Here is a 17,622-nt window from a genome sequence, read left to right as displayed (position 1 = left end):
TCACCTTCTTGCCACTTTCCCCCATTAGTGAATCAATCATTTTCTTGACTTTTTTCTTCTTTTTTACATGTTGAAAGAAGCTTTTTTTGTTATTTCTGACTTTTGTTGCAAGTCTTAGTTCATTTTGAACTTGTCTAGGGTGGGCAGGTTTTATCATTTTCTTGGCTATTTTAATTTGAATTCCTAATCTGTCTTTTATTGTTCTGTTTTTCGTAGGTTGGGTTATTTATTTTTCTTTTTACATGAAGACAAATGCAAAGAATTCATTAGCCAGTTCTGTTTTCTCCGTGCTGCTTATCATTTTCTTGCCTTCTTCCCCCTTTAGTGGACCAATTGTTTCCTTTTTTTTTCATGTTGAAAGAAACTTTAATTAGTTTTGATATTTGTGCAAGTCTTAGTTCATTCTGAACCTTATCTTTCCTGACTTCATCTTTGCAAGTTCGGACTACTTGTTGGTATTCTGCTTTACTCTTTCCTTTTTTTGTACTTATTCTTTTTGTCTTTAGAATAGAATAGAATAGAATTTTTTATTGGCCAAGTATGATTGGACACACAAGGAATTTGTCTTAGTGCATATGGTCTCAGTGTACATAAAAGAAAAGATTCATTCATCAAGAATCATAAGGTACAACACTTGATGATAGTCATAGGGTACAAATAAGCAATTTTTGTCTTTATAAGAGAGGTTTTTTTGTCTAACTATGCTGGTTTCTCCTTGGATTTCTTGTTTTTCTTTTTCAGTGGTATTGCACTAGACTGGCCTTGTATAATCACATTTTTTCAAAGTTTCCCAAGTTTCTTGAGTTGTTTTCTCCTTTAAGATTTTCATCCATGGACTCTTTCTAAGTTTGTTGAAATCAGCTCTCAAGCTCTCTCTAAGTTTGTTGAAATCAGCTCTTTTAAAATATTAGTTTGACTGTTCTGTTGCTTGTATCTGCATTATATTGAATTCCAATATTGCATGGTCACTTTCCCTCAAAGTTCATGCAACTTGAACCCCCACTATCATTTCATCTCTGTTAGTAAGAATTAAATCCAGTATAGCTGACCCTCTAGTTCTCTCCTCTTTTGGATTACAAAGTTGTCAGCTAAAGTAATAAATAATCTTACTTTACTATAATGGTAAATATATCAATGTGCTTAATATATATGTATGTATATTCTACATATATATTAAGTGCATGTAGTAATTATTACAATCTTCATAATGTTAACAAAGGGTTTTTCATGGAATCATAGAATCCAAAAGGTGGTCTTCTAGTCCAACCCTTTATGGTTGACCCTATATTTGCTTCCTATGTCTCCTATTGTATACCTGAATATTTCTTACTTTTCATCATTCTCAGACTCATTGTCTGATTTGTTGTGTTGGTGTATATGCTTTGGATTTGGTCCTATAAATTGGTCTCCTTTCCCCTTCTATTTGTTGGGACTTGGCTGACAATGTCTTATGGCTATGAAGATCTTGTATCTTCAGATTCTTCACTTCCTCTGTATATTTGCACTAAGAAGACATAATCAGCATTGCATCTTTTTCTTCTTTGTGTCTTGAATTACTGAATTACTTTATGTCTTAAATTACCTTTGTACCTTCAGCAATCTGAGATTCTGTAGGCCATATTTACTTGCTAACCATTTTTTCTAAATTCCCTTCCTTCCTGCCATTGCCTTAGCCCATCCCTTCCCCTTGATGGAGAATGTATGTAAAAACTTTGTTCTCTCCTCCCAGCTATTTTTCAAGTTTATATTATTACAAGAATAGACTGAATTTCAGGAGATCACATCTCATAATGGCAGATAAGCTCTTCATTCTTCATTCTGTCAGCCTAAAGTGATAATAATTTTTGTTACTGACCAAGCAGATTTAGATTCTTCTTACACTTTGGTCAAGTTGTAAGAGTCTCAATTGATTTATAGTCAAGCTATTTGTTTTAAAATGCTTCCATGGGTGTGTGTGTGGGTGGGTGGGCGGGTGGGTGTATGTGTGTATGTGTGTGTGTGTGTGTATATATGTGTGTGTGTGTGTGTGTGTGTGTGTGTGTGTGTGTGTATACTGTAAATATGTAGCATAACTTTCAGTAAGGACTGTTTTGAAAATATGCTTGAAACTAAGAATAGGTAATTATATTTAGATTTATGGACCCTGACCTTGATTTCACCATCAATTTTAATATATTACTATACCTTGTTCAGTTCAGTTCAGTTCTACTCTGTTTTGTTTTATTTTAATTTTTAATTTTAATTCTAAAAATGTATAATGGGCTGTATATATAGCATAACTTTAAGTAAGGACTGTTTTTGAAAATATGCTTAAAATTAAGAATAGGTTTACATTTATGGGCCTTGATTTTGATTTCACCATCAGTTGTAATATATTACTATACCTTGTTCAGTTCAGTTCAGTTCTATTCTGTTTTATTTTATTTTAATTTTTAATTTTAAAATTAAAATGTTTAATTTTTTTGTGCTGATCATAATAAAGATTGATTGATTGATTTAATTTTGTCAAGACAATATATACAATATATATATATGTTTTCTGAGGTTTTCGCAGGTGTTTGTATGTAGATCTTTGGTTATTCGGGTTTTCTCCCGCGTAAAATTGGAAGTGTCTTGGCGACGTTTCGACGAAGTCTCATTTGTCATCTTCAGGCTTCAGCTTCGTGCTTCTGGGAGCAATGTGTGATCGCAGCTGTTTCTTCCTTTCCACCCAATCAGTTCAAACCCCCTCTAGCAGTTAAAAGGAAGAAACAGCTGCGATAACACATTGCTCCCAGAAGCACGAAGCTGAAGCCTGAAGATGACAAATGAGACTTCGTTGAAACGTCGCCAAGACACTTCCAATTTTATGTGGGAGAAAACCCGAATAACCAAAGACCCACATACACACACACACACACACACACACACACACACACACACACTATATACATATATATATGATTGAATGAATGTTTAGATTTTTAGATGCATCAAAATAAATAAAGCTATGGCAAAGGATTATTTATTGTTAAATCAAGTATCCTTTCATGTAGGTCAAGAGATTTCTTCTCAGGGAACATCAGAAATGGAAGACTTTATGCTATTTATATATTTTCTATATACAAACATTTCTATATACAAAAATGAAACATTTAAAACAAATAGCAAAATACATATATTAAATTAAACAGATAAAATAGTGGCTTAAATATATATTTAGCTTGTTCATGAGCTTTTGTACATGTTCCATACATTTATGTATAGATGCTGACTTTTCCCCCCCAATATTAACCAAGAGAAAATTCAGCTAATTTTAAATATTTCTGTAATTCATTTATTTCATTGCGGAAATTAAACATATTTTTAAATTTTCTTCCACTTCACTCTCTTCCTCTACTGCTTAATTTCTTGGAATACGCCCCATTTTGCAACTTATTTTGTTTTAGTCTGCATTTCATTGATTTTCCATTGCTCTATGTAATTCAGTCAAAGGCAAATGTGCAATTTTAACATCTGTCAAAACAAAGAAAAAAATTATCTTTCTCTTTATAATTTTATATGATATTTAATTGATATTGAAGAAAGCACTCTTTCTAGATACAGAGTACTGCATAAAAATACCTACCCAAACAGCCCAAACTGTTACATATGTTTGAGATTCTCAGAGCCTTTCAGCATAGAATGACATTCCCAAATGGTTAAATTCCAGCTGGTATTGCAGGTGTTCAGTACTTAAGAGATGCTTTAAAGCTGCCTGTCGAAGCTGTAAAAACAAGATATTAACAATCATCCCTTGTTACTAATTCTACAGTCAAATTATTAAATCATTGATTGTCTACTATTCTTTTCTCCTGTTATCTCAATATTCTTGTCTTTTTAAGACAGTCATAACAAGTTAAACTTATAGCTGAGTTTGATTATATTTGTATCTAGCTCCCTAAAGTGCCTAAAGATCCAAGCAAAACTAAATAAAATCCACCCCATTCCTTTAAACATATGGATTTACTATCCTTAGTTCTCAATGCACTTTTCCAGTTAAAATTTGTACATCATTTGAGGATTCTTCTGGTCTTGGCATTTTAAAATGCAGAAAACAGCTGTTACCAAGATACCGTTTCCCCGAAAATAAGACCATGTCCTTTTTTTTTTAACCCTGAAATAAGCACTAGGCCTTATTGTCATGATTGGACTTATTATCAGGGGATGTCTTATTTTGGGGAAAACAGGGTAATCATTGCACACATCTAGTTATATATCAGAAAGGCACTGGATACAACACTAGAGGCTAAAAACAGCAATTGCTCATAAATAGAATAGTTACCCAAGACTGAAGATCTAGTCAGACCAATCTGAGCACATCTAGATTGACTACAGGAATGCCTACAACCTAATGCCACAGACATGTATCTGTGAATGCCTGTACAAAGTCAACATGACATTAAGAATCTTTTAACTACTCAATGGGACTGTAGAAGCCAAGCCTAAGTGTCAACTCAAGACCGCTCGCATAATTTCAATATATACTAAGGCGATGCACTGTCTCTGTTACTATTCTGCATAGGCTTGAACCCCTTCAATCAGGTAATCACTATGGCCAGATGGTAGTCAAGAGAGGGAAAATAATTAAGACTTATGGGTAGAACTACCAGTCAGTCACATAGCAGACATATAAATCAGGTATAAATACCTTGTTGCCTATAGTCACATGGGAAACATGAGGAGGAGGCAAGGAAGTCAGCAACATCCAAGTATCCCCAAAGGATTAGACAGGTCCTGAAGAGCCATCTCAACGGGAATAACAAGATCCATGCTTTTAATATGTGTGCTCTATCAATCATCAGATACTTTGCCAATATAGTGAACTGACCAAAGAAAGACATGGAAGCTGTCAATGTGAAGACCTGAAAACTCCTCACAATGTATGGATGTGAGGGTGATCTGGCTGTGACATCTGTCACCCCAGTGATTTCCATGATTGATTCAACTGATCTGGCGGTCTAGGTGGGTTCCCCTTCCTCCCTTACTGCTCCATGTGCGTCCCTCCTGAAGCTGTGTGCTCTGTAGAAGGGGACGACCATCCCAGACAGAAGAAGTGTACCAGTGTTGGTCAAGGGTGTAGGCTCAAGTCAAGGCTCACAATGTATAGAGGACCTCAAGTACAACATCCAGAGATTTTACACTAGACAGAGACTGTTTTGGGTAGGTTGAGTATCAAAGTCACTGTTGTGGATGAAACCCAGAGCAGGAATACTTCAGTATCTTTTCTTTTATGTACATTGAGAGTGTATGCACCAAGACAAATTCCTTGTGTGTCCAATCACACTTGGCCAATAAAATTCTATTCTATTCTATTCTATTGTGTGTCCAATCACATTTGGTCAATAAAAATTCAATCACACTTAGTCAATAAAAATTCTATTCTGTTCTGTTCTGTTCTGTTCTGTTCTATAAGATGGCAGCCAATGATGAACTCTTGTAGAATTCCTGAGGCATCTGTAGGAGAAAGATTAAGCCGAGAAAGTGCCATGACAAGTTAAGACCCTGCTGGGATGTACTATTGAGAGATAACTGAGTTGGTAGACATTAGGAAATCCTATTAGTGGGTAGAAAGGTCTGGAGTGAACAACAGCATCGAGGCATTAAATCCTAGCAGCACAAGAACAGGAACTAAACACCAAATCCATAGAAGCAGGAGTCTACACACTAGTCTCTGGGTGGCTGGATTTGCAGATTATGAATAGAGATTTCAGACAGAGTCCAACATATAGTGGTAGGATGTAAGATGTTGGCAAGAACGGCATACACTGAACTATACAACCAAATACTGACACTGTGCACAGAATGGGCTAGATCTTCCTGTATCTAGATTGGTGATTTAGAAGGTTGTGGAAAATAAAAGGGTTAACATCCTGTGGATTTCCAGAGAGGCAGGTACTAGCTAATCAACCAGACATTGTGGTAGTAGACAAAGTCCAGAAGACAGTGGTGGTAACAGATATAGTGGTACCAAGTGACAGCTACATCAGGGGAAAAAAGTACGAGAAACTAGAGAAGTATCAGGCCTAAACTGGAAAAGATATGGAAAATCAGGAGCATTCATGGGTGTGACACTTAAGATTCCAGGAACAACTTCAAAGCTTTCGGTCCAGAACAGCACAACAGTTCACATATGCTAGGAACAGATCCTGCACAGAACTCTCAAACTGCCAGGCCCCTTATATAGGACCCAAAATTGAGGAAAAAACAAACCACTCATAAGGGTGAGAAGGGAATTTTGAATCTCTGTCTCTATCATTTCTATCTTTCTGTCTAACTGTCTGTCTCTCTGTATGTCTGTTTCTGTCTCTCATTTTCAAAATGCAAGTGTAGAAAAGAATCATTTTAAATGAGAAATCCTTTTTTCATTTCATCAGCCAGCTCTTTTTGGCCAATTGATAGACAAATTTGCCATTATTCTGCCTTGGTTTATCTTTCCAATAAGCAACTGAGTCAGAAAATAATTTAATAGCAGTTTATTAGGGTATCCTAATAAAGTGAGATCTTGCTATGAAAAGGAAGAGACCCAAGACCCATCTTACATTCCTTTTTATAGCTAACACAACAAAAAATGCAAGACGAAAGTTGGACAGGATAAAAGTAATCCTCCTTTGCCAAGTAAATCAACTACAAAAGTTAGATAACTAGATGCCAGTTGATACTAAACTTTTTCTTAACAGGAGGTAGTCTCCAGCTGCCCTTCTTTAGCTTATCTTTTCAGTTTAGGAATATACAGCAATAGGATAAAAAGTTTTCCTACATTCCAATCTGTAATGAATCTGAACATTACTTCAAAAGAGAGAAAATAAGTCAAATTAAAACACAAAGTAACTATGTTAGTTAACAAATTACAAAATCCATGTCATGCGCCCCTCGTAATTAATATAAAGCCCTTCCTTTATCATCAGTGCCTAAGCACTTTAGTCAATATATAAGAAGTCACTAGCCCAAACTCCAGAAGAAGTGTTTATACATTATGTGTATATGGTAATGTGATAAAGAATTTTTCTTTTCTTCAGATAATAAGATTTTCCTAGCTAACAGAGACTTTTTAGTTTTTTAATTTTTTTTAATTATAGGATTCTGCTACTTCACCATTTCTGCATTCACCATTTCTGCATTCACTTCAGACAAAAGAGTTACCCAGATAAGATTTTTGAACAAGCACTTTATTACATATCAGACAAAGCTAAGCCACTGTGCTACTTCAAGAAAAATAAAACATATGAACTTAGACGCTTTTAGATATTGAAGCAACTTTTACCATTTGAGGTATTCCTTCCTATGAAAAATAGTGAATGAACTGTTGAAATTAGCCAAGAAAAGTGTTTCAGCCTAAACCCAAAAGAACACATGAGAAGAATTCTTTCTAACCATAGCAGGAAAACATGTCTGGAGGCTACAAATGTATGCCTTCAGAAAATAGTTTTTCCTCTCTCCCTCCCTCTCTCTCTCTCTCTCTCCCTCCTTCCCCCCACCCCCCCTCTCTCCTCTCTCATGTGTGTGTGTGTGTGTGTGTGTGTGTGTGTGTGTTCCCTCTTGAACCATTTCCAAAAACAGGCTAGGATTGGTGAGGGTTGTTTTTTTTTTTGCTGATGTTGTTCTTTCTTCTTCTTTGGTTGCTTTTTATCATATAATTTAAATCAAGAGTCATTTCAGGTTCCCGGATAAATGAAGCTCTTTCGTCTCCCTGCTATGGCTCCCTGTCACCTGAACCCTTCACTGGCTGGCCCCACCCCTCGCGCTCCCCTCCAGTCACTCATTGCCTGGCCTAAGAAGATAAGGGCAATGGTGGGGATGGCACCTTGAGGTGCTGTGTGCACCTCAGTCGCTTGAGGAGATGTGCGACTTGCTCTCTGCTCTGAGAAACTGGAGACTAAGAGGATTTTCACAACTAAATATTTTCAAATTTTCGAAAAGTTTCAAACTTTACCATCAACAGCTGTTTATTAGCATAGTGCATTTCTTCTTTCATTTCTGCTTGGTGCCTCTTCCTGCTTCTTGCAAAACACCTGTCTTCCTGTGATTTCAGCTGCAGGCACATGACTCGGCCACGTTCCCAGCTAGGTGAATAGGTGTGATGTGGGACATAGTGTGGAACATCAATAGTGTAACATATTTTGATAGAATAATTTAACAAACAATTGCTAAAATTCTGTTTCTTGCAAGAAGCTACATTATAATCAGAACTGTGCAATTCATATTCAAAGAGGAAATGTCCATAAATGAGCCATTTATCCATTTACAAATCTCCATTTGTAATTCCACCTGACCAAAAAACTTTTTAAAAAGTATTAAGTTAAAGGAAGTATATTTTAATAAAACTTAGCAATAACTTAGTAATAAGGTTGCACAGTGTTTCATTCTTAAGTGAAAAATGTTCTTTGGAAATCACAAGATATTTAAGTAGCACCAGTCAATAACTATTTAAGGTAGCTGACCTTTTCCTGGGATGAGGTGTAATCAAAATTGTGACTGGAAGGAGAAGAACTGGATTTTAATCCTTTTCTTTTTCAGAGTATTCTAGATGGTTTCTGTCAAGATTCTAGAACCCCCCCAAAGCATATATGCCACATTTTTATATGTGTAATTAGCTACTGTATATATAGCAGTTATGAATAAAGGTCCTTGTCCCAGAATCCTTGTCTTCCTTCCTACATTTTTCCTATATATATATTAAAAAAAAATCCACATGCAGCAGGTTTTTTAAGAACAGGTTAAATGTACAAACAAATTAATGTCATACATCAGTTTTAAAAGAGAAAAAAGAATTTATCTACTTAAAAGAGGGCTTTTAATTAAAATTAAAAAGCAGACATCAAAATCATTTACCTTTGAAGAAATTTAGAAAACTCTTTAAATTTTGCCAGCATCTGAAAAGGAACAAAAGACAGTGTAAAGCAACATAACAACCTAGTATCTTGGTCCTAATGATTGTTTCAGAAGCTCTTTTTCACTTAACAAAAACTATAGTTTTATAAGTGAACTTTTATTTACTTTACTATAATGTGAAATTCATTAACTCGGTTGAACAGCTGAGTCACTATACTTAGCTATGGTGCAAGAGGACTTACAGTGAAGGTGATTTTGCTGTAAGAATCTTAAAGCTTGGATGATAGACTCTTAAGTTGATGGGATTCTTAACTTCCCATACCTTCCGTTCTTTACTTTTCTCCTTCCACACACAATAATACATAAGATACAGCACTATGTAATCAAAGCTATGCCAATTTTTTTCAGTTCAAAATATTTCAAATTAGCAATAACTATTCTTAATTCAAAATTGCTTTGTCTCATCAGTTATCAAAGTAACTGTAAGCCGCCCTGAGTCTTCGGAGAAGGGCGGGATATAAATGTAAATAAAAAAAATAAAAGTAACCCCATTTTAATTTTAAAATATTTCTAATGGCAGAGAACAAGTCTTTTCAACTTAAAATATATTTTGAGCTTTCCAACATCTCTACTATCTTTTCACTCATCCTTAAAACTGAGTATAAGGTGGGTTTGAAACTCCTGCACAGCAATTGGGCAATTCTTTTTAAAATTACTTGCTGTTTGGATGCTAAATTTTGTGCACTCTTGGTATGAGCTGGAAGAATGCAAGAACCCCTTTTGAGGGAGACGGGTGGTTTAGAAATATGAAATGTAAATTAAAAAATAAGCTGTTCTTATCATTTTGAGGTAAGTTGAAAGAAGAATATTTTTTCAAACTTGAGGGATATGAAAGTATTCTCCATAACACTCATAGTGCTGCTGAGAAACATTGTTCTTTTTTTTTTTTAATCTTCTTATGTTTGGGGACAGAAGGATTAGACATGGCTGACCATATTTCATGGCTGGCTTAGTTTAAAGCAAATATTTTTCATTTTTCCTTATGGAAAGAATGAGCAGAATGCTGGGTGTCATTTTAAAGTCCAGCCTTTTGGCTTTCCTGGGTCCCACTGAATGAAAAAAAAATTGTCTTGTACATATCAAATATACAATATAGTTAATGTATATAAATCACATAATAATGTTATATGTTTATGATCTTGTGGAGTTACATTAGTTGCTGTTCATGGCTGCCTGTGGCTTGCAGACTGGGGTTGTACATGCCTGATTTAAAGTAGTAACTACTAAGTAGTTCCATGGTTGGCTTTGTAAGGATAACTTAGAAAGCAGTAGTAGATTCAGAACTGTGAGCATGTGGGATGCTTCTGTGCATGTGCAGAATCTTCATCTGTGATGACATCCGGGTGTGTGGGTGGAGCCTTCTGATGCCACCACTACTGGTTTACCTGAATCGGGGTGAACTGGTAGATACCCACCACTGTTAGAAACCCTATTTGTATGATCTATATCCATTAAAGTTAATGAAAGTTGAAAGTGAGTTAAAATATAAAACAAGAACTATAATTTGTCTGGGTCATTCACAAAAAAATAATTATTACTCATTTGCTAGCATAATTATTTTTTAATTTCATATGCAAGCATACATTGGATTTAATTGCAAGAATATCAAGGCTCATCTTTAAGAATTAAGGAGTTTAACTAAGCACATTGATAACAGTTGTTGGGATGTTATGGTTGACTATGTAATATGCAATAAATTAAATATAAATTGCACATATTTAAAGGCAGGTAATCCTAGTGAAATTGTTATTTTATAGCAGAATTTGATCCAGGGAACACATTTGAAGTCCTCTTTTTCATCATAGTTTGAATTATCATTCCATACATGAAAAAAGTTATTATTCAGATTATGCTTATGAACTAAGATAAACTGACACAACTCCTTCCTAATAGTATATATAGTATAGTTATTCATGCTTATGCTTATATATACAGTTCTGACAAAATAAAATAAATAAAAATAAAAATTTATTTAAAAATAAATAAAATATATATGGGGAAAACATCTAGCAAGTTGTTTAGTCTAGCTACAAAGGTGGGCCAGACTTCTGAATCCAAGTAGTAAACACCACTACCATTTGTTCTTTGTATTATTAGCCTCAACACAAGTCCTACCTCTTCTTCTTTCAGTAATTTCTCACGTAAGGCAGCATGGGTGAGTGGCTTTTTTTTCTCCTCGGAGGATGCCATGGAGAAATCAGTATTTGATCCCTCTGTTTTTCTTCTCCTGACTGATGCAGATTGTTTATTAGTTGCTATGACAGAGAGCTTTCAGAACTGTCAAAGAGAAGTGCCCTCATTGGCTGGTGCTGCTGCTTGCTGCTTGTTTAAGGAAGGGACCTCTCTCCCCGCACCCTCCTCCTCTCGTATTTCAGCTTAGGGAGAAGAGGACTCTAGAGGAAAATGGTTTATGTTATGTGCATAATATGATATACAAATTTTATTTATTTATGTTCCCTGCCACAGGAAAACTGTAAGCAGTTGATTAGATCAGTTTTATTTCTTTTTTAAAACTCTTATCCAAAGCCTGAGGTATTGTTTCAAAATCAGAAGCTTAATAAATTTATTTATTTACTCAATTTCTATATTTGCCCATCACAATTCTATCGATTCTGAGTTTTGATTTATATTTACATCAGTTTCTGATTTGTAATAGAAGTTACAAAAGTACATTATACTTACATCAGTTTCTAAGATGAAATCCAAGCTATGCCACCAACCATGAGTTTGCTACATGTAAAACTTCTAGCTAAACTAAAGTTATAGTGCTGAAATGATAAAACTCTGTCACTAAACTAATACTGAGTGATATTTTTTCCTAAAATATGTTTTCATTTTATTAATATACTTGTAAGAAGTTCCAGGATATTCTTTTGAACTCCTGTTTACCTCTATATGTTACCTTTCATGACTACTCTTATAATTTTACCTTACATGGGTTTTTCCTGTGATTTATTTGATCCTCTTAAAACATCTCCCATTTTCTTTTTATTGCTATTTTGTTCTATCCATTGGCATTCCTGATCTATATTTTTCCCTAAAGTATGGCATAATGTTCTTCAATCATTCATCTTTCTTATTGCCCAGGATATTAATTTGTCCTTTTTCTCTGGCTTTTATGATGTTTTATTCTGAAAACCATTTTATTATTCTTGCTTCAGTTAGATGGGACCTTTTATCCCTTTCTAGAGCATCTCAGCTCACTGTTTAATTTTTAAAATTGAATCTGTGTATTTGCTACCAATAATTTATGATGTGCTCCACAATCTGCACTTGGAAGTGACCTGGTTGATTGAATTATTCTCCTCTATTCCATTTTCTATTTTGTAGCCAATTTGGTTTCAGTGTTGTCCATTTTTGTTACTTGAAGCAGATGCTTGCAAGAATTGATTTTCTTCATAATATTATGTTATCCTATATCCTGACTCAAAAGCTTCCTGTACTGTAGTTCCAAACTACTGTATTCTTCAACTTTGGCATCATTATATCATTTTGGAATGTTGTATTTATAACCATTCGCAATTTGCCATGGAATTCCTCAGTGCATTTTAACTTTGCTCCTGTAGTTGGGGCATAGACTTTTATAACATATAATCATAGATCTGGAAGGGAACTTGTGGGTCTTCCAGTCTTCTATAAGGTAGAATAGCTTATATTCACTCATAGCCATTAACCTTTAGACACTATCTTTTCATTTATTGTATTATAGCTATTACATACTTAATGATGATATACTTTTCCATTATCATTACTACTCTATTCTTTTGAATGACTCATAACCAGACAAATAAGGGTGTTTTTTTTAACTACTTAAGCTTACTTATTCTAAGAATATCTATATAATGTTGTTCATTTTTGCTTGGACAATTTTAAACTTTCCTTGGTTTGTGGTTTTCATCTTATTTCCACTTTGTTTAAATACTTTATGTGTAACTTTTCATTTATCTTTTAAGACTTTTACCAATTTTACAACATTTATATGTTATTTTACATGGCTGAAGGCCACTCATACTAAAACAAATTGCTTTAAATTAGTATCTGGGATCTGTAACTCAAATATTGTAAGCATAGCAAGAATTCTTGCTTCATAAACAATTGCATGTTACTCAGTATCACAGCTGGCCCTCAAGGTAAAAGAGAAACTTTAAAAAGCAAAGCAACAAACAAGTATTTTACAGAACCTTGCTGATATTTTCAGCTGAGTATTTAAGAGTAGATGCACTTTCTTTAAATTGATTTCAGTGGTGCGACTTTGGCATATCTCAATTCTTTAATATTAATGCGCAGGAGAACTTTAACCTGTGAATTAGGTGACGGTTCTATGTAGAGTCGTCACATCTTAACCAGAAATGGTTTATTAGATTATTGGATTATTAGAATCTACTGAGTTCAGTGTGATTCCTCCAGTTTTTATTTATTTAATAGAATTAAATCCAATTACTTTTTTAGTGAAGCAAGAATGTTTTTACAGCTGTAGCAATAGTTCCTTCTTTATCTTAAAATCACTAGGAAGCAGAACTGTTGTCATTTGATTACAGACACCTGAACCCTTGGTTCATTTTGTATGTGTTTTGAATTGTAAATCATTCGATCTTCCAAAGTGGAATTAAAAAAAACTCCTATGTGTATTGAGAGACTAATCTAAATGAATACCAAGAGGAAGAGAACAAAAAGGGGAATGGGTTAGACTAAAATGAAGGGGTTTTTCATTTATATATTTATAAAGAATTGTTGTATTATTTGTATGCAACTTTTTAACATTTACAAAACCCATTTAAGTGATTAATAGATAAGGCATCATAGAACAGATAATAAAGGGGGGAAATTATGTAAATTTGAGAGTTTATTTTAAATTACAAATAATACTTTATAGCCATTTTTTTTCAATTTTTAATTTTATAATAAGTGCATATTTAAGTGAAAAATATAAACGAAAATGGTTTCTGTTAATACAGAATAAAATAAAATAAAATAACCTAAGAAAAGGTGGAAAGGTTTTCTTGTTGAAGCAATGCTGCAAAACTAGGCCCTACTGCAGTTGGAAGATTTTATTTCTAACAGCCAAAACATTTTCCACTGAGAAGTTCTTCTTTGCTGAGTCCTGTTGAAATAAACATATTGTTAATATGGTGTTGAATCTTAGGCCAATCAATTATGATCTGTTTCTTAATTGCAACTTAATTGCAGCTAAAAATCTTTAAACTTTTGTAAACAATTCCTTTAATAGAAAAAGGCTGCTGTATACATGATGTTATATTATGAAGCATTTAAGCATTTTCATATGATAATTTATGATTAACAATACACTTTTAATATATGTTACTAAGTTTCTGGTATGTTTACAACTTAAGCAGAAATACTGCTGAAGTTTCGAACTATCATAAAATAATGCTCTTTCCATTTGAAAGTCTTCTGATTCAATTTTTCACAATTTTATAGGTTTCTAGCAAAATGTATTTTGTTAAAGAAAAGAATAGGTTCTTTTTTATGACAAATGTATATTCTCTTGAACTGCTATTGACTATTCCATTTTTTCCAGGTTTTCTTCAGCGATCATTCCAGGGCTGCATGCAGTTTATTCATGTGGATGATCAATTGGTGGATTTACACGCAATAGAGCAAAGAAAGTTGGGAAGTTTTGCCAATATCAGCATTGATATGTGTGCCATTATTGATCGGTAAGCAGTAATCAAGGTGGATGATAATTATGTAATAAAATAACCTGGAAATCAGTATTGTTTTTCTAAATTTATTATTTAATTAACTTTACCATGGCTAATTACATTTGCAATAAGCATCAACAGACTTGTCTATTTAGTTGTACTTCTCAAATGATGTATAACAATGAAATCACACCTTTTCAACAACCATCCTTTGCCATCTGAAATAATATCACTTTTCTAATTTCTTAATATGATTCTTTTAGCCATCCTTATGCTTGATCCAACATAATTCATGATAAACAATTATTACCTTGATAGTGGTCCTGGCTGCATATGTTTGCACTAACTTGATAATATCTCATGAGTGAAGGAATACTCTTGTGTATCAATAAATCAGTACTTTGGTGGAGGGATTTTAAAAACATTGCAAAAAGGTGGCTATGCATCAGCTATAAATATAGTAGGTTTGTTATGGAAGTTTCCACATATTGGGTTCCATTTGATACCGTGAGTGGAAAATGCTGTGAATTTAAGTTACTTGATTTGGCAGTCAGATCAACTGTTCTTCTGATATTGCTAGCAACGTTTTTGGTTTGGAATCATCATACCAATGTATTCTGGATGAATGAACTATTAGAAAGGCTATGAATGTTGTTTTAAAAATGAATATTTTCACAACATTTAAGAATTGTTTTCTGCTGGAATGTTGTTAAGAAATGTTAATGAAAGCACACATTTCTTTCAGTTGAATTTGGAGGTTTTAGGTTCATATGAAGTATTTTGTTGAAATTTTTTACAAAACTAAGACATATGTTTATCATGGAAATTACATGGTTGCCAGTGATCAATATACTGTTCAGAAAGCAGCTGATCTTATATCAGTACCTTTTTTCTTTTCACTGACATACTGTTCTGACCTAGGCTTCCCAAGAGCATGAAGCAGACTCCTTGTCCCGATAAAACCTCTTTTATTTAGGTTAAAGGAAAATTCCTCTACAGCAAAGTCCCGGCTAACAATCTTTCATGAGATTTCACAACTACAGACCTTTATCAGTCTTGGAGAGTTGCCAGACCGATATCTTCCAAACACCACTCTGGAGCAACAATTACTTGGCAAGAAGTCAGGAACAGATCTTCACCCTAACGAATTGAACTAATTGTCTCCTGAAAACTCCCCTCCCCTTTTGCTCCTCTTTATTCCCTAAGGGAGGGGCCATTCAACATCTACCTGTGGTTTTACTCCCGAGTTGACACTTGTTCCTTAGCTGTTCCCTTCTCCTGGCAGCTCTGTGCATGCGCACACTGGGAACAGGCTCCAACATTTCTTCTGCCCCACTGATGTCCGAATCCGAAGACAGCTGACAACTGTCAGATGGCCCTCACCCCACCTCTGCCTCAAATGCACAGCACTCATCAGAACCTTCCCCAGACTCCAGGACTGGCCCATGTTCCTCCCCAACCTCCTCACTGTCCAAGTCTGTTGCCAGATCTGCTGGCTTCTGGCGGGCCACAATACATACTAAATCTGGGCTGTCAAACTCGCAACCCATAGGCTAGATGTGTCACGCATTGGCCATGCCCACGCCCAGTTAGTGAAGGGGAAAAAGTCCCAATAAGTCACATGACAATGTGAGTTTGACACCCTTGTACTAAATTAATCCCTTCGCTTCCCTTCCAAAAGCAAATAATTGGATGCTGCTAATAGGGAATGGAACAAGGAGTGTAGTATAAGTACAGAGAACTGAAGTTCTTATGGACTTGTAGGAACCTGTCAGGAATGTTAAAAATGAGGACCACATGACTGCAGCATATCATTGCAGCACAGCAGCAATGCTTAAGCAGTAGTAGGATTTAAAGAAGCCACATCATTCCCAAATTTCATTCCCTCAGGAGTTGTGACTCTCAGATTTTGAACATTTTCTGAAAATCAGCTCAATATGATGCACCATTTCACCCAACCTAAAGGTTACAGACATGAGAGTTTTAGTGTCAAGTATATTGATGCACATGTAGAAACTTTATTTTTTTTATCAGAAAAGTTTATTGATCTGAACTGTAAAGTTTCTGTAAGAGGCATATGTTTGCAGCAATGTTTAAAATAATAACGTAAGCCAGGAGCAAAGAAAGAAGAAAGATTATCTGCATATACATTGTATCATATACAATTGTACAGTTGGAATCCAACTCTTAACTTCCAACTCTTCTAAAGTTATACTTCTGAAGCTGTCTGATGGCTGGTCAGAAATCTTTTCTGAAAGAAAATGAATAAAAACTAGAAAAAAGACTCAGCTATGAACTATAAACATTTGGTTCAATTGACATCTTAGCTATAAAATTGCATGCCACAGGCAAAATGTTCTTTGAGCTCCTATCTCTAATATCAAAATAATATAATAGTACTGGCCTTCTTTACAGGGTTTTGTGGTTTAGTTCTGAGATTAAAAAACTGTACTGCTTGGAATATTGCAAAAATTTTCATACATTCTGTGTAATATGAGAAAATTGGGCTGGGAAGTAAATTAGAAAAAGCATATTGCTGAGATTAAGGAATACTCTAGATATTTAACTAATAGGCCATTGTTTTCCAAACTCAATAATTATTAGAAAAAAATCTGAATCTGAAAAAAAGCAAATGTCAGCCATAAAAAATAGACAAGCTGAAATTCAAGGATGCAGGCAAGCTGCTCAATAAATAATGGACCACCCTAGATTAATATATGGGGCATCAACAATATAAGCAATTTTATAGAAACATAAAAATGAGAAAAGTCTTCTTCTGTCAGAGCACAGTTTTCCCTAGTCCAAGATTTTGTGTTCTAAAATAACCAGCCAGATATTCCTCTCAGACTTGCAATCCAGTCATAAAGTTATTGGTTACCTTACAATTAAATCACTTGAGTCTTTCTAGTAGCCTAGTAAATTCAGTGAAATGTTTGATGATTACGCTGGTGCTGAAATTGTTTCATATGGTGACCCTGAAGTGCAGCAAGATTTATGATGACATCCCTCCTCTAGGACATGTCTAAACAAGATTTCTGAGTCCAAATTC

At 34.5% G+C, this 17,622-nt stretch overlaps 2 protein-coding genes across 2 annotated transcripts in view; one reads left to right on the top strand and one right to left on the bottom strand.

Annotated features, from left to right (window-relative positions):
- The window catches only part of CNTNAP2 (contactin associated protein 2), a 788,332-nt gene that overhangs the window by 353,855 nt on the left and 416,855 nt on the right, over positions 1-17,622 (top strand). Inside the window, exon 10 of the mRNA XM_058182711.1 lies at positions 14,450-14,588. Within this exon, the coding sequence (XP_058038694.1) occupies positions 14,450-14,588 (139 nt within the window). The remainder of the gene's footprint in view (positions 1-14,449; positions 14,589-17,622) is intronic.
- On the bottom strand, positions 3,191-11,126 carry CFAP141 (cilia and flagella associated protein 141). Its single transcript, XM_058182302.1, has 5 exons — positions 11,026-11,126; positions 8,851-8,891; positions 7,952-8,081; positions 3,608-3,745; positions 3,191-3,495 (listed from the first exon to the last, which is right to left on the bottom strand). The coding sequence occupies exons 1-4, from the start codon at positions 11,098-11,100 to the stop codon at positions 3,644-3,646; spliced, it is 348 nt and encodes a 115-aa protein (XP_058038285.1). The 5' UTR covers positions 11,101-11,126; the 3' UTR covers positions 3,191-3,495; positions 3,608-3,643.

The sequence above is a fragment of the Ahaetulla prasina genome, chromosome 4 (genome assembly GCF_028640845.1).
Source record: "Ahaetulla prasina isolate Xishuangbanna chromosome 4, ASM2864084v1, whole genome shotgun sequence".
Classification (NCBI taxonomy): domain Eukaryota; kingdom Metazoa; phylum Chordata; class Lepidosauria; order Squamata; family Colubridae; genus Ahaetulla; species Ahaetulla prasina.
This window is presented reverse-complemented; position numbering and strand designations above follow the sequence as displayed.